At 42.5% G+C, this 21,893-nt stretch overlaps 1 protein-coding gene and 1 long non-coding RNA gene across 4 annotated transcripts in view; one reads left to right on the top strand and one right to left on the bottom strand.

Annotated features, from left to right (window-relative positions):
• NLN (neurolysin) overlaps positions 1 to 14,278 on the top strand; it is a gene marked incomplete at its 5' end in the record, with an annotated part of 29,704 nt that extends 15,426 nt beyond the window's left edge. For both annotated transcript variants that reach the window (XM_083703514.1, XM_083703515.1), the window contains 8 exons: positions 874 to 1,034; positions 2,546 to 2,681; positions 3,499 to 3,865; positions 6,982 to 7,183; positions 8,153 to 8,339; positions 9,972 to 10,100; positions 11,250 to 11,386; positions 13,813 to 14,278. In XM_083703514.1, the coding sequence (XP_083559640.1) occupies positions 874 to 1,034; positions 2,546 to 2,681; positions 3,499 to 3,865; positions 6,982 to 7,183; positions 8,153 to 8,339; positions 9,972 to 10,100; positions 11,250 to 11,386; positions 13,813 to 13,944 (1,451 nt within the window). In that variant the 3' untranslated portion in view covers positions 13,945 to 14,278. The remainder of the gene's footprint in view (positions 1 to 873; positions 1,035 to 2,545; positions 2,682 to 3,498; positions 3,866 to 6,981; positions 7,184 to 8,152; positions 8,340 to 9,971; positions 10,101 to 11,249; positions 11,387 to 13,812) is intronic.
• The window catches only part of LOC310827545, a 44,619-nt gene continuing 34,090 nt past the window's right edge, over positions 11,365 to 21,893 (bottom strand). The window contains exons 4-5 of one of the 2 annotated variants that reach the window (XR_014556387.1): positions 11,823 to 12,110; positions 11,365 to 11,466 (exon numbers count right to left, since the gene is read on the bottom strand). This is a non-coding gene — a long non-coding RNA (uncharacterized lncRNA). The remainder of the gene's footprint in view (positions 11,467 to 11,822; positions 12,111 to 21,893) is intronic. The other variant, XR_014556388.1, reaches the window with a different exon arrangement.

The raw sequence follows: 21,893 nt of genomic DNA, 5'->3' as shown, positions 1-21,893 counted from the left end.
GAACTGGACACAGTACTCCAGGTGAGGTCTGACCAGAGCAGAATACAGTGGCACTATTACTTCCCTTGATCTAGATGCTATACTCCTATTGATGCAGCCCAGAATTACATTGGCTTTTTTAGCTGCTGCGTCACACTGTTGGCTCATGTCAAGTTTGTGGTCAACCAAGACTCCTAGATCCTTTTCACATGTACTGCTCTCAAGCCAGGTGTCACCCATCTTGTATTTGTGCCTCTCATTTTTTTTGCCCAAGTGCAATACTTTACATTTCTCCCTGTTAAAGTTCATCTTGTTTGTTTTGGCCCAGTTCTCTAATCTGTCAAGGTCGTTTTGAAGTGTGATCCTGTCTTCTGGGGTGTTAGCCACCCCTCCCAGTTTGGTGTCATCTGCAAATTTGATCAGGATGCCCTTGAGTCCATCATCCAAGTCGTTGATAAAGATGTTGAATGTTTTAACTCTAATTGCTTTTAGATGATGTAACTGTTTTTAGAATGTTTTTGTTGCTCATAGTGAATTAACATGTTTACTTCAGTTTATGCTGTTAACATGTATGTACAAATGTATGTATGTGAGAATGTATAGACCAGGAGTGTGGGACCTGTGCCCCTTCAGATGCAGCTAGACTAAAACTGCCATCATCACTGACAATTGGCCATGCTGATGGGAGCAGGAGTCCAAAATATTTAGAAGGCTAGAAGTTCGTTAGGCAGCTAATAATGGAAACCGTAGGGTTGTAATTTTAAAAATGTATGTTGACAGTAGAAATCAGCCGGGTAATTAAACAGTTGTGACGATTGCTATGTCAAACATTTGTTGTATTGTTAAAGAAAATGTCTGAAAAGTATACTTTTTCCTATATCCCGTATTCCTCAGGTGCCCTTCCTGATGATTTCATCAGTAGTTTGGAAAAGACTGAAACAGACAGATATAAAGTTACCTTAAAATATCCACACTATTTTCCTGTTATGAAGAAGTGCAGTGTTCCAGACACCAGAAGAAGAATGGAAGCTTCTTTTAACTCCAGGTGTAAAGAGGTATGAGGATTTGTCCCACCCATACCAAAGTGAGATAAAATATAGGAACAATATGACTGATCCATGGCTACCTGGCTTGGTGGACTCATTTTGATTGTTTTCTCACGATAGTAGCCTATATTATCCACAGCTGGAGAGGGGAACTTGTGGCCTTACAGATGTTGTTGGATTCCAGCTCCCATCAGCCCCAGCCAGCAAGGCAGGGGAGATAGGAGATGGAGTCCAGTGACATCCAGACTGCCATAGAGTCCCCATTTCTCTTCCATAGTGCATTGGGAAATAAATGAGTACAGAAAATTCGCTTTTTTTTAAAAAAAGTGGCAATCTTCAAATTCTACATATTTACAAAAATTAAAAATAAATAAATCCTAACTTCCATTGCCTATATGGGTTACTCATTTAACAACTAGAGTTTTAGTACTGATGTATACCAAGAAGTACACAAAGGCAAGTTAAGCTTGCTAAATGCTTTGGAGACCTCGGTGATTAAAGATGCAGCTGAGCACAAATTCAGAAATGAGTTAGCAGAAAAAAAAACATGGACTTACATGTTTTAAAGAAGGTGAATAATGTCAAAAGAAATTAATAATGCCATAATGAGACATTGGTTGTTGTGTCTTACATTTATAAATAATTTGTTGGCAAGTTTCAGAATTAAGAAAACCATTCCAGGAACTGAGTAGCGTAAAATTGGCCTAATTCAAAGGACAGCATGTGAAAGTGCTAGATTTGTTTCACTTTTCTTTTGAACTTTTCTGAAAACTATTAAAAAACCCAATTATGTGATCAAATAAGCAGTGGATCCCTAAGAGCAAAGAGGAAGCTTATGTACGTATCACAATAATACATATAAATCGATAATACTATAATAATAATACATATAAAGCTGCCTTACCTTGAGTGGGACCATTACAGTAGTCTGTCTAGTTCAGTACTAGATCTCAGGCAGAGGTCTTTTCCAGTTCTCCTCCATGAGATCCTTTTAAATGGATATTCCAGGGACTGAATCTGGAACTTTCACATGTAAAATGCATGTTCCACCAATGAGCTACAGCCCTTCCTGAATTAAAGCATATGTAAATTGTGGATACTTGGCTACAAAACATAAGGAAACTTTTTAAAAACAAACATATATATTTTTAGCGCGTTGGCGTTCTCAAAAGTTTGACGCATATTTTGTTCAAAATGTATGCGATTGCTGTCAAAAGTACAGTGGTACCTCAGGTTAAGTACTTAATTCATTCCAGAGGTCCATTTTTAACCTGAAACTGTTCTTAACCTGAAGCACCACTTTAGCTAATGGGGCCTCCCGCTGTTGCTGCACTGCCGGAGCACAATTTCTGTTCTCATCCTGAAGCAACGTTCTCAACCTGAAGCACTATTTCTGGGTTAGTGGAGTCTGTAACCTGAAGTGTATGTATCCTGAAGCGTATGTAACCTGAGGGACCACTGTACATTTTATTCTTTGCATTGTATGAAATAGCTTAAAGCCTTAATTTTTATTTCCCTAGGAAAATGTTAGCATTCTTCAACAGCTGCTTCCTTTGAGGGCAAAATTAGCGGGAATTATGGGATACAACACACACGCCAATTTTGTTCTTGAGCTGAACACTGCACAGATCACAGACAATGTTACAGCGTTCTTAGGTTTGTTTTTATTTATATATGCAAAAGTATCAAACGTAGTACTTGAATCATGGGGTAAAATTTATTGTGAAAATTTACTGGGGGCAGGCAAAGAAAAGGATCTGATCAAGTATTTTCAGCATCTTTTTTCTACTCCAAACTGTATCTTTCATTTTCTCTGTATATATATTTGGAGAGTATAAGAGAATGAGTGTGATTTATGAGATTTAAGAGGACTTCTATAACATTACCTAGCACTTGCTTAACCATTTATTAGTTATAAGTAGAAGTAAGCCAAGCAGTCAAGAGCACCTAGTTAACATCCCTAAATTTTATAAATCTGTCTGGTGTCTCATTATCTACAGGCTATGGAAACAGATATTCCCTAATGACAGCAATCCAGATGATTAGGATCTGTTAGGAACTAACTTGCAGGAAATACAGTTGTTGTTTTTAATGGAGTTGCTCCTCTAGTAAATGCTATGCCAGCCTTTAATTAAGAAGAAATTACTTGGGTATTAAGCATTCAGTAGGAATTAACTAGACAGTGTTCTAAAACAGGGGCTTATTGATATATCACATCAGTATTGGTCGCATATAGTTAACTGCATTTGATGTTTGTTCTTGGCCTTCTGTTTCTGTTCGACCAAATAGAGCTAAGAATGAAATGGTTATACAAATGTAACTGCTGCAGTAATGTAAGAAAATAAGAGCCCTGCTAGATCAAATCAAAGGCTTATCTAGTCCAGAGGTCTATAGACAACCAAATGCCACTGGGAGCCCTCGAGATGAAGACAAACAAGCTGGCAAAAGTAATTGTAATTGTTTCTCTTTTCAGATGATCTAAGCAATAAGCTGAAGTTTTTGGGTGAGGCTGAGAGAGCGTTTATTCTAAACCTTAAGAAAAAGGAGTGTGAAGAAGCAGGGTTTGAATACGATGGCAGGATTAATGCATGGGACCTTCATTATTACATGAATCAGACAGAGGAGCTCAAATACTCTGTGGATCAAGAAAAGCTGAAGGAGTATTTTCCCATTGAAGCCGTCACAGAAGGATTACTGAATATTTACCAGCAGCTCCTTGGACTTGTATTTGAACAAGTGGATGGTGCTCACGTTTGGCATGAGAGTGTCACACTTTACACCGTAAAGGACAGCTCAACAGGTGAAGTTTTAGGGCAGTTCTACTTGGACCTGTACCCAAGGTAACTTTATGATTTATAGCTAAAATTAGTGGCGGCAGCTTTTCTTAATGGCATATATATATAGCTCGTCTTTTAAGGATTTCAGCATGGTGCATGTGGGGTATCTCACCTCCCTATTTTTATCTTCCTCATGACACTGTGAGGTAGTTTAGGCTGAGAGAGCATCACTGGCCAAAGCTCACTCAGTAAGCTCCTCTCTAACTGTGTCTTCCCCAACACAGTGCCCTCCAGATGTTGTTAAAACTACAACTCTCAGCATGGCTAACGGTCAGGGATGGTGGGAATTTCTCCAAAACACATGAAAAGCACCAGGTTTGACAAGGCTGCTCTGATCACTATTATTTCACTGGTTCTCTTAATGAAATTTTTATTTACCATAAAAAGTGTTCTCTAGTTAATCAGTCAGCATATGCTTACACTTTAAAATTTAGTTTTAATGCAGGTAGTTAATAAAAAATAACAGATGGCAAGGACCATCTGATAACAGACATTTCCCTTATCTTTTACATTGGAAAGAAGCCTCTTCTAAAGGGGCTGTTGCAATGTATGTGTATATCAACTAACTGCAAAGAAAAGTATGTTTATTTCTTTAGAGCAGTAGAGTTGGCTCCAACTTAGTCATTCTTTAGAGTAAGGTAAAGGTAAAGGGACCCCTGATCATTAGGTCCAGTCATGACCGACTCTGGGGTTGCGGCGCTCATCTCGCTTTATTGGCTGAAGGAGCTGGTATACAGCTTCTGGGTAATGTGGCCAGCATGACTAAGCCCCTTCTGGCGAACCAGAGCAGCACACGGAAACACTGTTTACCTTCCCACCAGAGTGGTACCTATTTATCTACTTGCACTTTGATGTGCCTTTGAACTGCTAGGTTGACAGGAGCAGGGACCGAGCAACGGGAGCTCACCCCATCACAGATATTCGAACCGCCGACCTTCTGATCGGCAAGCCCTAGGCTCCGTGATTTAACCCACAGCGCCACCGGTGTCCCTATTCTTTAGAGTAGCTCTGCTGAAATCTGTGGAACTACTTGTCAGAATGTCTGAGCTCAGAGCCAACCCACTTCTCCGCTCATGTGCAGATGCAATTAATTTATTAATACACTAGGATTTCTTGAATCAGTGACAGCCTTGGTAAAACTCATTATTTTTAGAAGATTATAGTGTGGCTGATCACATCTGGTTATTTGCGGATGGAAAGCTGAGAGCCTGGCTAAGATTTGTGCCATTCCTTGTGGATGCTCACAGTTTCCCCCCAAAGGAATAACTCTGGGAACTGTTGTTGTCTTTGGCGTTCATATATTTAGCAATGACCTCTTTTAACACTGCTTCCTGCTAAATGCTACTGGAATTCAAGGACACAGGGCAGATCCTAATGCAACTATGACTGCCAAGTGCTGCCAAAGTTAGTTTGTTTTGTATTTCCAATGTCCCTTTATGGCACGTGCCTCAAAGCTTAAGGTGTTTTGCATCCCTTGGTCTATGAAACTGAACACTTGGATGGGATTAACTTCTAAACCTCCTCAGGCAGCCCATATAGCTTGGCTGTAGAACAGAAAACGAGGTGCTGTTGGCTGATGAACCTGCCAAGCCAACATATCTAAATTGATATAGTGCCCAGTGGTTTCACTATGCTTTGAGGGATTGCTTATTTTTATTCCCTGTCGTTCATTTCTAAGCATAGTTTTCTTGAAAAGGAGAAGGAATAATGTTTAGTAGGAAATCACGGCACTTAAGTTTTCTTCCTCATCAGGGCTGTGGCTTACTTTTACCACAATGTCAAATCATGGCTTAGTAATAGAAAACATCTCTGTGGTGTCTGCAACCTTTGCTTCCGCTCTGTCACCTGGTTCACACACAATGCTAAGCCAAACCATGAACAAGCAAACATGCAGGTTCTCAATAAAGGATTGTGGCTGCTTTGCTCCTCCTCTGCTCCTGCTGCCATGGGCTAAGCACCCCATCTTTTTAGAAGATATTACAAGAAAGAATAACTGCACCCCAAAGGTGTAAAGGTAAAGGACCCCTGACCATTAGGTCCAGTCGTGGCCGACTTTGGGGTTGCGGTGCTCATCTCGCTTTATTGGACGAGGGAGCCGGCGTACAGCTTCCGGGTCATGTGGCCAGCATGACTAAGCTGCTTCTGGTGAACCAGAGCAGCACACGGAAACGCCGTTTACCTTCCCGCTGGAGCGGTACCTATTTATCTACTTGCACCTTGACGTGCTTTCAAACCGCTAGGTTGGCAGGAGCTGGGACCAAGCAACGGGAGCTCACCCCATCGCGGGGATTCGAACCACCAACCTTCTGATCGGCAAGCCCTAGGCTCTGTGGTTTAACCCACAGCGCCACCCGCATCCCCGAAGGTGTATTGAGAACCAAATGTTTCTTACCAAGACACTCATATCTACTTCCCTTCTGTAATGGCGTACAAATGCTGTAACTCCTAGAAATGACTGAAACTCAAGTAAAAGGATAAAGGAGGGGGAATATGAGGGCAGAAGTCAAAAGGCAATAGGCTCCAGAAATTATAATGTGGTAAAACATCACTGATGGTCTGCAAAAGGTGTTGCGGGGAACCTTGTTGCAACAGTGATAGTCAGGAACGTTATGGAATTTAGTGCCATGCATCATTGTTTGCACTTGGCTTCACAGTTCCAAAGGATAACATAATTAGATTCCATTCCTGAAATCTTTTTAAACATTAAAGGGAAAGGCTAATGCTTCAGGGAGTAAGATCTGTCCTTTTCCATGACTAAGGATAGCTTACAGTAAAACTGACACAAGGAAGCAGTCAAAAATTTCCCTCTTGGTATCATGTCAATTTCAGGAAAGAAAGAAAAAACATTATTTTATGCGCTTATATTCATAGAGCTGATGCTGTTGTTTGGATTCCAAGTATGGTGGCTATATCTATATATCTATATATATCTATATCTATCTATCTATCTATCTATCTATCTATCTATCTATCTATCTATGAAAATGTGAAATGCTTTCTTGTTAATAGCTATTCCAAGAAAAGGATGTTGTTCTCTAATATTGGTAAGCAATGCCAAATGATTCACTTTTTCATTGTGGTAGTTTGCTAAACATGCTTTGGGCCTATTTCTTACTCAGAGAAGGAAAGTATGGTCACGCGGCATGCTTTGGACTCCAGCCCGGCTGCCTCCTCTCTGATGGCAGCCGAATGATGTCAGTAGCAGCCTTGGTAACCAACTTCACAAAGCCAACACTGGATCGCCCATCACTGCTGCGACATGATGAGGTGAAAACCTACTTCCATGAGTTTGGACATGTAATGCACCAGATATGTGCACAGGTTAGTGGCTGCCTTGTTCCTCAGACAAAATAGTAAATCTTCTAGTCTGGAAGGAACGTGAGCTTCCATTTTGAAAGAAGACAACAGATCAAAGAGCTGCATGTCAACTTCACCCCAACTGAAGAAAGAAAACTTTTGTTTCAAATAATTCAGAATTAATGGTAAATTTGGATGGGCTCTCCATTTACTTAGAAATATTTCCCGTTTATAAAGTTTCTTTGTATATTTCAGATTAAAAGCAATCCTTGGTAAATCCTGATCCCATGAATGTCAAGGGCAGGCTTGCTAACTGACTTTAGCAGAGGTGCCATCCCATCCCTGATGACTCCGGTCATTAGGAATAGAATCTGCTTATACCTGTGGAACCACATCTTCAGTTCTGATTCTAGAGTGCTACAGTCAGAGTCAGATAGAAAGACTGATTTGCCTCTGTGCATAGATCTGGCAAACGACCTCCAATTCTACTGGCCCCCCCACATCTCAGTTATGGCCCATGTGCATAGGTCAAAATTGTTCAGTCATTCCCTATTTTCTGGGTGTTGACTCTGCGATGTTGGCCTTTGCGTGTAATATTTTATGCACATATAAGAACCAGTGTGGTATAGTGCTTATTAGGACCTGGGAAAGCAAAGTTCAAATCACTACTCAGCCATGAAGCTCCCTGGGTGACTTTAGGCCAGTCTTCATCTCCTAGCTAAACCCACTGTGCAGGGTTAAGGATAAAATGATAAAGGAAGATGGTAGACTATTAATAATAATTAGGCTGTAACTTGGACACGCTGTCCCCATGCATAAGGGCTGGATGAGCCTTCTTGTGTTTCATCTGACCCATTCCAGAATGTTGGAAGAATGGCTTATACAGTGTTTGTATAAACCTATATGTGCATATATAAAAATCTTTTGCAAAATTGACTGTAATTTAATATGTATGTACACTCATTGGTTTATATTTGTTCTCCTCTTTCATAGACTGACTTTGCTCGGTTTAGTGGAACTAATGTGGAAACAGACTTTGTAGAGGTACCTTCACAAATGTTTGAGAACTGGGTTTGGGAAAAAGAACCTCTACAAGAAATGTCCAGGCACTATAAAGATGGCAGCCACGTCCCAGATGATCTCATTGAAAAACTGGTAGCTTCTAGGCTAGCCAACACAGGTATTCCCTTCTCTCTGTGTTTCCTCCCCACCCTCTCTCTCTCTTGCTGTAGTTTTACTTTGTGTGAGAAAAAGCATCCTTGACATATTCTGAGTGAAAGTATGCCATAAAATGACAACTGAAAGGACAGGCAAGGAAGTGTGGATGAGCTGCACTGCACTGAGCTCCTTCGGCCGTGTCCCTCCCCCTCTTAGTTTCTTTTTATGATATTCTTTCACTCAAGGATGCTCAGGCTTCTTCCAGCTCATAACACATGAATGCATACTTGGTTAGTTGAACCTATCCAGTGGCGTAGCGTGGGTTGTCAGCACCCGGGGCAAGGCAAGTAATTTGCGCCCCCTAACCCCTGGATTTTAGCACTCGAGTGCGAGCGCGCCCCCCCAGATGTTGCGGCCGGCCCCCCTGCACCCCCCCACGTTAGCCATTGGGGCTGGGGGCGAGTGAAGGAACCAAGGACCCCCCCCTTAAGGCTCAGCAGGAATTTATTAAATTTATTATTTGCGGGGCCCCCGCGGGCCGAGGCAGCCGAAGCCCCCTCCCCTCGGGCGCTTCCCCGCCCCCTCCTCTCCTTGGGCGCTCCGAGGCGCTCCAGATCCAGGCTTGGCGAGTGCCTCTCCTCCCCCCGGCCTGGTCTGGGGGCTTCCAGCTGCGCTCCGTCCTCGCCCGCTGCCCCCGCCCCCCCCCCCGCGGCTGAGACTTGCGCTGAGAGCCGGAGCCAGCGGCGCCCCCTTCCGCCGGGAGACCCTCGCCCGCCCGCTGGCTTCCTCTCGGAGGGTTTTGGGGAGCGCAGGGCGCAGCGAGGCCCCTCGGAGCTCTCCTCCCTCCCAGTCGGCAGAAGCAGCCGCCACCTGTGGCTGGGCCGAGGGGATGGCGGCGGCGTCGGGGTGTGGAGGCTGCCCGTGCCCGGCCAGGCATTGGTGGCGGCGTCGGCGCTGCTGCAGCGGCTGCTCCTCCTGCGAGCAGTGAGTGGAGCGCAGCCGCAGCGGCGGCGGCGGCGGGAGGAGCGCGCGCGCTAGGGCGCAAGGCTGGCGGTGGCGGCGGGGAGCCCGGCGGAGGAAGGAACTTGTCCCTTCCCTCTGGACTTGCGCCCCCCCCCAGATGTTGCGCCCGGTGCGGCCGGCACCCCTGGCACCCCCCACGCTACGCCACTGAACCTATCGAGTATCCCCCAAATTAACTTCCCCCCCAATCAATATTCTTCACTTTGTAAATGCTTTTATGGACCCTGTTTAGTTTTAGTTGGAAAGATGGGGGGGGGGGCAAGGGGAACTGCACAAACCTCAAGCCTACTCTATTCATCTCCCCACCCCCGATATAATCTAGGAAAGGGGATATCAGATAAAGAGGACCCATGTCTTACAAGCAATTTGTCCTGTATTTAATATGCATCCTATTAAAATGTAAATTTACCACATTTTATTTTTTGTTTGTTTGTTTGTTCAGTTCTTTCAATTTAAAGTAGATAATGATATTTATGATAATTCTACTCAACTATAAGTACTTGGTAATCTGTTTCTTTCTTATGCTCCTTTCCTAGGCTGGAATTTACAGCATTTGCATCTTAACAAACCTCTCTTGCTCTTTTCTTGCCGATTAGTTGAAAATTGTGTTTTGATCCTCTTCTTTGTCTAGGTCTTCTGACACTTCGTCAGATTGTGTTGAGCAAGGTTGATCAGTCTGTCCATACAATATCTTCTGCTGATCCTGCTAAGGAATATGCTAAGTACTGTGATGAAATTTTAGGAATACCTGCAACCCCAGGTATGAAAACCTGAAGCTTCTATTTTACTTTATAAACTCTTTGTACACTCCATGTTACTTTTTTTGAACACCAACTTTAAAAACAACAAACTGTTACAACATTCTTTTCTAGGAATGATGGATGTTTTGCTTGATTTTTTTATTTTGTCACCTTAGGCTTCTTTGGGAATATATATATATATATATATATCCCCTAACACAGAAAACCTAGATACATTGGGTTGAATCCAGGATTCTGTGAGCAGAGTTCTGCTTATTAAACAGGGTTTCTTTGGTGTTGGCTCCTCCTGCATCTCCTAAAAAGTGCTCCAAAGGTTGGGGGGGGGGGTTCCTGGAACAGTGTTGGGAGATGGCACAGGGAATTACAGTGGGAAGGAAGAAATTGACAAAAATAGCCTCCCCTCTGTTGAATTCTCCTTCAGATCAAATGCCTTAATATGAACAGGTCAGGCCAATGAACTCAAAGGACAGCAAAGTGTTATACCTCTTCTCTCCACCACAGCCAGCATTCTGTCTCCCTTTTCTCTTGTCAGATCCAAGCAAGAAGAGAAGGGCTTAGGCAGTCTCCCGTCTGACTGTGCACTGCACAGTACCCTGTTCACAGTGCTGAGAGTTGAGGATCACTACCAAAGCTTGGAGACAGCACCTCGTATCCTAGGGCAGTTTTGGGGGCTCCAGGAGGCCATGCTAGCAGTGACACCTGCCCCAGGCTGTCCTCCAGCCAAGCACCTGGGTCCGAGAGCCACCATTTTAATTTCTTTCAGTGCCCCAGATTAACACTACATCAGGCATTCTAGGGCGGCTCTTGTGTGCCCTTGAAGCACACCCTCACTTTTCTCGTCAGGTGTACTCCATCCACTCTACTTCACTCAGAACACTGGCAGGTGGCAGAAGAGGCTGGCTCCCCAGGGAAAGGTTCAGAATGGTCAAGAGTACTGTCTTTCATGTACATGATATTTGCTTGTTATATCTGTGGATCCTCTAAGATGTTCTCATGTATGTGGAGTTCTCCCATGATTTGGCTAGGCCAGATCTCCTTGACTTCGGAGATGTAACTATATCAGATGCTCTTCTCTGAAACATTCTGTCTAAAGCCTGAATGTTTTATCCGTGTCTCCCATGTTCCCTTTTCTTACACTGCTTTTAAAGGTACAAATATGCCAGCTACCTTTGGACACCTGGCGGGTGGCTATGATGCCCAGTACTATGGCTACCTATGGAGTGAAGTTTTCTCAATGGATATTTTTTACAATTGCTTTAAGAGAGAAGGAATAATGAATCCAAAGGTATGGAAACTTCCTTTATGATGCCTGCTACAAAGTTCAATCAGTTCAAGGATTTTCTGTAGTCTCAAAAATATGGTTTACTGGAAAGAGTATAAGGGACGTAGGTGGTGCTGTGGGTCAAACCACAGAGCCTAGGACTTGCCGATCAGAAGGTCGGCAGTTTGAATTCCCACTACAGGGTGAGTTCCCGTGGCTCAGTCCCTGTTCCTGCCAACCTAGCAGTTCAAAAGCACCTCAAAGTGCAAGTAGATAAATAGGTACCGCTCCAGCGTTACCTATTACCTAGGTAAACGGCGTTTCCGTGCACTGCTCTGGTTCGCCAGAAGCGGCTTAGTCATGCTGGCTGTACACCGGCTCCCTCGGCCAGTAAAGCGAGATGAACGCCGCAACCCCAGAGTCAGTCACCACTGGACCTAATGGTCAGGGGTCCCTTTACCTAGAAAGGATATAACTGGGAAGTTTGAATTCACAGGCTTTTCTACTCCTCCATGAGAGGTCCAGAAGGTGGCAACACGAGAAGAGGCCTTTTCTACAGTGGCTCCCCTTTGTGGAATGCTCTCCCCAGGGAGGCCCACCTGGCGCCTTCATTATTCACCTTTAGGCACCAGGAGTAAACGTACCTCTTCTCCCAGGTCTTTGGCTAATTGACATCCAATGCCCTTTTCTTATCCAACATAATAATGGGAGTAAATGTTGTTTCTTCAGTTCCCTTTTGGAAAACCTGCTGTATAGAATAAAGACATGGAATTAAAAAGAGTACTGGAAAAAACCAAAGTAACATGTCCTGAAGGTTTTGCGTCTTAAATGAACAGACAAATATGAAACAGAAAATGGCAAACAAAAACAATATGAGATCAAAGAGCAAGTTAGAATACATTGGAATAGGCACGTGAAAATAGATACGTCTTGAGGCAGCTCTGGAAGTGTAGGAGGGACTGGATCCTACTAATGTCAGGGGGCAGTGAATTCCAAAGATAAGGCACCGCCAAAGAAAGCAGACAGCAGCATGAGACATCAGATGCAGTTTTTGGTCTGACTGGGAGACGGGCACCAGAAGAGCTCAGAGGCATACAGAAAGACAGACAATAAGCAGTAGCAGCAAGCATTCAGAAATAAGATGCTGAAGTGAATTTAATGGAGGAAAGCGAGTGCATAGGAAGGCAAAAAATATATTTACAAAAGGAAGCAATGCCCAAAGAGCTGCAAAGAATGGATACCAGTGATTTTAGCAAAGGGAAAAGATAACAAAAAGGGCAATGTAGTCTGCTTCTGCATAGCTGCAGTCTTAACATTACAGTACTGTGGTCTGCTAGTTCATACACAACTGTACTGTTTCATTCTACAGTGGTACCTTAGGTTACGTACTTAATTCGTTCCGGAGGTCCGTACTTAACCTGAAACTGAAGCACCACTTTAGCTAATGGGGCCTCCTGCTGCCACTGCACCGCCGGAGCCCAATTTCTGTTCTCATCCTGAAGCAAAGTTCTTAACTTGAAGCACTATTTCTGGGTTAGTGGAGTCTGTAACCTGAATCGTATGTAACCTGAGGTACCACTGTATTCACTGTGTGGGTCCTTCTAGTAACATGGAAGCTTATATATGTCATTAATGGATGGCTCCAGGAATGCATTGGAAAGGGCCAATGTACTGGTAAGTAGGCATTAGAAATCACAACATGGCAAGGGTCCTCACTTGTGGATGAGTTAACATGTAGACAAACCCTTATACTAGGATCAGTGGTAAGTGGAAGAACATTTTTAGACCTGTGTGCAGTGACAGTCACAGGTGGTAGTTCTGCTGCCCTCAAGGTATTGGGGGGGGCAGCCTGGTAGAGGGAATTCTTTGTGGCAACTCCTACATTCTGCAATTCCCTCCCCACAGAGGTGTGTCTAGAACCTTAATTGTATAGTTCCTGCTATATGCTAAATATGTACCTCTTTGGCATTCACCTGAGATATATATTGTCAAGACCCACCCTATTCCCGTGTTTGCGATTTATTTTAAACTGGTTTTAAATATTGTTCCCTATTGGGAATGGGGCACACTGCCATTGCAGTTTCAGCCCTGTCCTCTGACCAGTGATGTCAGCTGATGGGCCAGTGGGCGTGGCTTGAGGGAAAAGAGCCAGATATACTACTTTGCTCACTTCAGGTTCTGTAAACATTTAAAAAACTGGTTTTCTGGTTGTATGATAACCAATGACTTTCGGAATCCCCAGGAGGTCCATGTCAATCACATTGAGGAGTGACATTGGAGAGGCAGAGAGCAGATCAGCTTGTGATAAAACAAAAATAAGTCATATCAGCTGCATGCCAAGACCACATGCTGCTTCCATTCTGCACAGGCTTCATTTGCCTCTATTTATTGTAGAATTAGAAGTTCACATAAACATGAAATGTCAACCTACCAATTTTATTTTATTTTAGGCTGGAATGAAATACCGAAACCTGATCCTGAAGCCTGGAGGCTCATTAGATGGAATGGACATGCTCCAAAACTTTTTAGGTCGCAAGCCAAACCAAAAAGCCTTTTTATTGAGTAAAGGATTATATACTTAATAAAACTATGGTCTCCTTGTAATCAGATGTCACCTGGGGGAATTAGTCTTGAAATGCCTGTTGGTTTCATGTCCTGAAAGGTGAAAGCACAAGAGTTTCTCATCAGCAAAGATCTAATTGTTTTTTCTAATGTTTTTATTACTGCTTTTCAAAGTTCATAATTCTCACTGTCGCCTCAAAATCCACACTAATTTTTGTAATGTACTTTACTGAAACTCTTGCTTTTTTAATTAGTAAATTATATGTGGAATGTGATGAAGTCATAAAATGAAAACAACATTGTTGTATTTTTTTTAATCAGGTACAGGTGTTGAATAAATACAACATAAATATTTTTGTGTGGATTTTTCATATTGAGCAACAATGAAGTGAAAGTCGTAAACGTTTCTTCTATTCATCCCTTTCCTACCCCATACATACCCCTTCCTCTATGTTAAAAGAATAGGAGTATCCATGTTTTACCAGCAGAGCTGCTAGAAATTAGGGAAAAGTGAGAGTAGGTAGATCAGGGAAACAGAGTAAAAGGCTTAGCTCTCCTTATTGCCACTTTTCTAATCTTCCAAGTAGCTGTGTGGGGCTATTAATTGGTGGAGGGGGAAGCAACAGGAATACTGATTATGGATCTCCTGTATCATGCAGGGGAGTTAATGTGGGAGCTAAAAAAATAACATCCACAGCTCAGCCAAGACTTCTCCCTGTTTCTGTGAAAAGATGGATGTCTGGTAATAAGAACTGAGCTGTGGTCCATTTCTCAACATTAAACCTCTTTGGAATGCAGAAGTTTCTGAATAAGTAACATATGGAGCATCGTGAGTGAATTTTCCTCCTTTAAATCTGCTGGCAAGAAACTTCCACAGGAGGGAGACCTTTCTCTGAACAGAGAGGTTGAAGCAGAGGCTGCCACTTAAAAATTCAAGATGTGGGGCAGCAGGGAACAAATATTACATAAAATTTGGGAGGCTAATATTTGTAGCTTCTTTTTTCATTTTTGTTTTTTAAGCCAAGGAGGCTGCTGAGGATACCCTGTGGTTGGAACGCTAGTGAAACCGAAATGAACAGCTGGTTATCTGCAATATTACTTAGCCTGTGATCTCAAGAGCATCTTTGTAGCTTGCATTAAATGATCAATGAATCAATGAGACTTTAATTCTGATCACATTTGTTTGGGAGTAAGAGTACTTATCCATTACTTAGGAGTTGCAGGTTTGTACACTTTTCCATTAGCCCCCAAAAGGATCAAGTGCTGCATAGCTTAGGTATAGCCTATTACCATCCGTGTCTACAGAGAAGCTGCATAGCCTCATTTTCTCCTGTTCATTTTCATAAAACAGCCAGTTAAAGGTAGCTATGCACTATCTCTTATTAGGACAAACTAAAAACTTATAAAAGTAACGAGCAAGCTTTCAAGTCTCCCAAACAATTATGCAGTAAAAAAAATTCCTCCCCCTGCCCAGCCACTCTTCCCTTATTTTTACTTCTTGTTTCTTTTTAGCACAATGGGACTTGTTTCTGAGTAAACATGAATAGGGTTCAATTTCTACTGATGTGTGTAAAGGTCTTTGTGGTCTTTCCTTCCCTTCCTCCCCATAATAACGGGTAAAATATATGGCTGTGCTTGCAACATCAGTTAATTAATTTTATCTTTATGGAAAAATCTAATCTGACAAGTTTGCAAATAATATATTTTCATATCAAAGTCAGCTGAATAGATGTCGCCCAACTGTTTATTGCAATCAATATTCTTGTTTCAGTGTCTGCAAATACTAGTTGCTTCCTTTATCAAGGTAATATCCAAAAGAAGGTCAAGAAATTGATTAAGAACTTATGCAATCAATTAACTAAAAAGAAAAGGAGTAAGAAGCTTTGTAAAACCAGATAAAGGTTCCCTACCCACTGGAACAGCATAAAAGAGCCTTTGTGGTCTAATTGTTCTCTGCATGAGGGAAAAGAAACATGAGACACTACTGGGGTGACCTCCATTTAACTGCCAGTTGATGTGGGCTTCCTATGTATCTATATGTAAACATTCAGTAGATATCATATGAGCGCAACTTTGCTTTGCAGAACCACCTTTACAGAAACATTGAGTTGTATTCCAGGATAGTAATCTGCATATTCAAGAGTATATGCAGATATGGGCTGCCTGCTTCTCACTCTCACCCATTAATTGTAGGATAAAAGTAAATAGGCTGTAATTTTAAAGACTGTTTAGACAGGGGAAACATCAGCCTAATCTGGACACTAGAATTACCAGGAATGGTGACTGGTTTAATCTCCGCCCCCAAATATCCCCAGGTGCACCCTTTTAATTATTCCCATATAAATTAGTGTCTGCCAGCACCTCAGACCAATACATTGCTACCTTTGGAACTATAGTCTCTAAAAGACTTTTGCTATATCAGGTTTTCTTTTCCCCCAGCACATCAAGGTAAACAAGCTAGTTGGTTGTCCTTTTTAAAGGGAGAGCAGGGATGCCCTTAAAATAATGAAACAAACAAACAAATAGTAATTAAATTAAACATTACAATGCAGAAGGGAGTAGACAAGCGGTGGTCTCGTATTTGGGTCCAGGGTCCTTAGAAGAGTGGGGTGTGTGTGCGTGTGTGGAATAGATGCACTGAGCTATTTCTGATCTCCATGGTGCGTTTGCGAAGAGGAAGGTTAAATACATTGTGCCACTTGTATTCAGCCCAGTCTCAATCTTTCCCTAGCACTGTTTGTCATTTTCGAAATAGTAAACATTACAGCACTTTCGTAGGCAATCACTCTCTGTCTCTTGTACAAATACACACCATGCATCTGTTCCCCTGCTATCAGGGAAAGTTTGAAGAAGCAAAAATCCTGTTCAGATGCCTTAGCCAAGGGCCATCTGCTTTAGTGACATGACCCTTTGGCATTTCCTAGGAAAATTTATGTGGCTGTGGAGCCTGATACTGTTCAACAATGCTCAAGAATAATTTTCTTATATTCAAAATGCCAAACAATATGTTTTTAAATGATTATTCCTTTAGCTATGAGACTCAGAAAACCTGGCAGATTCCTTGTGGGCATGACCAGATCACATAGCCAGCATTTGAAGGTGAAGGTGAAGGGACCCCTGACCATTAGGTCCAGTTGTGGCTGACTCTGGGGTTGTGGCGCTCATCTCGCTTTATTGGCCGAGGGAGCCGGCGTAGAGATTCTGGGTCGTGTGGCCAGCATGACTAAGCCGCTTCTGGCGAACCAGAGCAGCGCACGGAAACGCCGTTTACCTTCCCGCTGGAGCAGTACCTATTTATCTACTTGCACTTTGACATGCTTTCGAACTGCTAGGTTGGCAAGAGCAGGGGCCGAGCAATGGGAGCACACCCCGTCACGGGGATTCAAACCACCAACCTTCTGATTGGCAAGCCCTAGGCTCCGTGGTTTAACCCACAGCGCCACCTGCATCCCTCATAGGTTGTGGTTATTTATTGAGTGACTGAATTTATATCCCACACCTTCCTCCAAAGGAGCCCAGAGCTGCAACCTGACAACCCTGGTTAGAGACTCAGTGTGGTGAAACAGTTAAGCGTGTCAGACTAGGACTTCATCCACAGGAAAAATGTGGTGAGCTTAATTTCAGACTGAAAAAATGAGAAAGGGACAAACCAAAACTGACAAGAGAGAAGGCTTTATGTAGCCCAACTGAAGGCAATATGTTCGTGGGACACAGAGGAACGCCTCCATGGAAGATCTTGAAGGGGAGAAGACTCGTTTGAGTATCTTATTGAGAGGTTGCTTATCTTATGACAACATAAATGGTTTGTGGGGCTGTTGCCTATGGGCCAGAAGAAACACTTCTCAGACAGTAAGGCAAATTAGATGACAAAGACTTACTGTATTGTTTGGGATAGAGCCTAGCAGACCATAGTCTTGTCCTTGGTTTTTCAGTTAATTTGCCTGTAGCATGTGGCCTTGCCAGTAATTGAATAACTGCAAGACTTCAGGCTAGAATTTCTTAAATGGTTCCTCCTTACTTCCTGCAATAAAACTCATGTAATTAGCAAGACACACTTTTGGAAAGCATATTTCCTTTGGCGGGTTATTACTTTTGTCGAAGTCTGCAATTTATTTAAAGAGGTGTAAGAGAGAGAGAGCAGATTGGTTTTAAAACTCACCCTTAATTAGAATTACAGTGGGGTCCCAACTCCAAGAGCTTTTATTTCATCAATAAATGTGCTCCTTTTCCCAATAAACCTCAGCCACCTTTTCTAAAGCACTGAACTTCCAGAGAACTGTGAGAGAATAAGGTCAAGAGAACTTTATTCAGGTACTACTGGTGTTTATGGCAAAAAGTCTAAAGTGGAAAAGAGTATAAAATGGCAACAAGGTTTTTTTCCTTAGTTTGGTTCATGACCAGCAAAAAATTAAGGAAAAGAGGCTAAGCTGTAGACAGGAAGAGAGACAGAGAAAGCTGGAAGGCGAACCAAAATAGAAGACTCTAGTACTGAACAACAACAAAAGATGTATGTTGCTAGCATACAACTGTTTCTAGCAATGCCTCACTATACAAGGAACAACATAGAAAGGGAGAGATGAATTAGTACCCCATATATTTGTTGGACCACTTTTCCCCCATCCAAGGTATCACCATCTGAGAAGAATGGTCTCCAGCATAGTCCTGCCATCTGAAGTATATAGGTGGTGATAGGGAAGACCTTTCTCATGGTGCCTCCACGTCTCTTGTATATCATCTCCAGAGACGCCTGCCTGACACCTGCATTACTGTTACAGTGGTACCTCGGGTTACAGACGCTTCAGGTTACAGACTCCACTAACCCAGAAATAGTACCTCGGGTTAAGAACTTTGCTTCAGGATGAGAACAGAAATCGTGTGGTGGTGGCGCGGCAGCAGCAGCAGGAGGCCCCATTAGCTAAAGTGGTACCTCAGGTTAAGAACAGTTTCAGGTTAAGAACGGACCTCCAGAAAGAATTAAGTTCTTAACCCGAGGTACCACTGTATTTGGGCACCAGGCCAATAACAATTCCATTTCCCCAGGTTGTTGTTTTTTTTAAAAAAAACACCTTTAAATAATTCTAAAACTTTTAACTCTGGATAGTTTTGATGTGCGCATGGTTGTCTGAACGGACTCTGAGATTATGCTTTTCTATTTACGGCGTTTTTATTCTATGTTATCTATATTTATCTGCTCCACCTCAGGTGGCAAAATGTCCTGGGTCAATCCTGGTTAGGGCAAACCCTGGCTTAAACAAGCTGCGCTTCTGCTGTTTTATCTCCGTTGGCCTTGAAAGTGCACAGCCATAGCGTACATATTAAACGTATTGTCGCTTGGGAAGATCGTACGAGAGATCATCTTTCCTTGCGCTTTCAGAATAAGGAAGTGCAGTTCTCCAGCCTGCAACACTTTCTTTCTGTGGCTCAAAATGCAGTTTCACCTCCCTTGTGGCTGCTGCCCAGTCATAAATATCAACAGTTCTCTCTGTTCTAAATATAGCACGGGGCCAGCTGATAAACTTTGTGTACACTGTGGGGAAGGGCTGTCGCTCAGTGACAGTGCAAGCTTTGCATGTTAAGATGCCAATGACTCAGATTCTGGCCTTTCCTGCTGAAGAAACCGAGGTAACAGGGTTAGACAATACCCTGTAGAGCTGCTTCCCCTTCAGAGAGACAGCAGTAGACTATTGACCTGAATCATTCTGAAGCAGCGAGAAAGAGAGAGGCATTCTCCCCCCTGCCTTTCAGACATCTTGTTCTCTACATTAAGATTACCTTGAATCCTACTTTACAGAGGACTGTACTGTCAAAGGATGTTTATTTACCTGAAGAGCCATCCAGCACAATTTATCTGGTTTAAAGATAAATAAAAAGGGAGAGCCTTAAAGACTGAGCAGACCCACAGGTCTTGTGGTTGGTCTTTTCCACTAGGGTGAAATGTAAAGAGACTCAACTTGCAACTACTAGAAGTACTGCAGACCCAGTTCTGTGCAAATCTTGCCCCAGCTAAGATAAAAGATCCATGTTAAACTTTAAAGGCTTGACTTTTTTTTTAAAGGTTAGCAGACATTTAAATTAAGCTTTCTGAATCTACGGTTAATTTTAACTGATTTGGGGCTGTGTCCAATGTTAGCCCAACTCAGAAAATTAATGGGCTAACACACGCAAATTAATAGGCCCGGCTAACATTGGTCTATAAATTTCAGTGGGTAGAATATATTTGGCCGCAAGCCTATATCCCTATTGTTATCTCTTTCATAACTTCATTGTAGCATTGTAGACCACTTAAGAAACTATGGTGTTAAGGCATATATACACTGTTGAACTAAATAAATTATATGAATACAGTGGTACCTCGGGTTAAGAACTTAATTTGTTCTGGAGTTCCGTTCTTAACGTGAAACTGTTCCTAACCTGAAGCACCATTTTAGCTAATGGGGCCTCCCGCTGCCGCCGCACGATTTCTGTTCTCATCCTGAGGTAAAGTTCTTAATCTTCCTGGTTAGTGGAGTCTGTATTCTGAAGTGTTTGTAACCCGAAGCGTTTGTAACCCAAGGTACCACTGTATTCAAATGACAGTAATTGCTGTGTAGTTCCTGTCTATGTAACAAGCAAGAACTACTGTGCTGTAATGGACTTTTTGCGGTTGTTGAACAGGAAGACCTGGCTTCGGTTCTCCAGTCCCCTATGAAACTTGACCTGTGACCATGGCCCAGATCATGGAATCATAGAATTGTAGAGTTGGAAGGGATCCCAAGGGTCATCTAGTCCAACCCCCTGCAATGCAGGAATCTCAGCTTATATATTTATTGAATTTATATAATACTTTTCTTTTACAGAGCATATATAGGATTCTCTCTTGTGGCCATTGACCAGATGTGAAGCTACTTAGGTTTAGCAAAGTTGCTGTGTGGTGGGCCTCACCTACTTCGCAGGGCTGTTGTGAAGATAAAATTGGGTCACTCCTACACACGTAGCCCTAACCTCCTCGCACAAAGGAAAATATACGTGTTTGAAAAGCAAACACTGTGTTCTGGGTTTGCATGCATTGATAGATGGGGGGCTGGAAAATATGTTTAGCAGATTGACTCAGTGTTGCCAAAACTTCACCCACAGGAAACAAAAACTTCTAAACAGGGTATTGGTGCGATGAGTCAAAATATGTAGCACATACATATTAAGAATTAAGAGCACTTCCTTTTCATTATATAAACCAAATCCACAGAGGCTGTACATATCCTTGTGTTTCGTGTCTCTGTATATCTGTCACTGAAATGTTGTTACGCGCCATGGATGTTATTCTTATTCAGCACAGCTATGAACGCCTTAAGATCTCAGCTAAATTATTGGCAGGCAGAATGGAACTATTTCTGCCTTCCCTTAATCACAGCTGATAAACCAGATCTGTTCTGACTCAGTGGCCCTGGAACAAATGCAGAAGGTTATCTGATATATTACATTTCACTGGGATAAATGAGCTTAAGGTTCTTATTATATCTCTGGAGACAAAGGAAACATTCCAATGGACTTGTTACCCTCACACTCCCCAACCGTACGAAAATATTACAAAGTTCTGTTCCATACTTATTTTTCACTTAAGAGATGGGTGCACAGTAACAGACTGTTACCAACTGCGGAATACATTGTGATCTTTGAACGGTGCTAAAGGGACATAGCTGGTTCAACTGTAGGTTATTCATTCCAGGTTCTAGTCTGGGGTAGAGGTGGCTTTTTAATAGGATTAGAAAACTTCATGAAAGGCAGGTCTCTCAATAACCACTGTATCTTTTTTAAAAAATATATACATTTGTATTAGTTTTTATATATATTTTCCAAACAGAACATATCATCTCATCTCATACAACATTTTGGCTACCATATTTTTTGCTCTATAAGACTCACTTTTCCCCTCCTAAAAAGTAAGGGGAAATGTGTGTGCGTCTTATGGAGCGAATGCAGGCTGCGCAGCTAT

This window comes from Podarcis gaigeae, assembly GCF_964106915.1.
Source record: "Podarcis gaigeae genome assembly, chromosome: 11".
Lineage (NCBI taxonomy): Eukaryota > Metazoa > Chordata > Lepidosauria > Squamata > Lacertidae > Podarcis > Podarcis gaigeae.
This window is presented reverse-complemented; position numbering and strand designations above follow the sequence as displayed.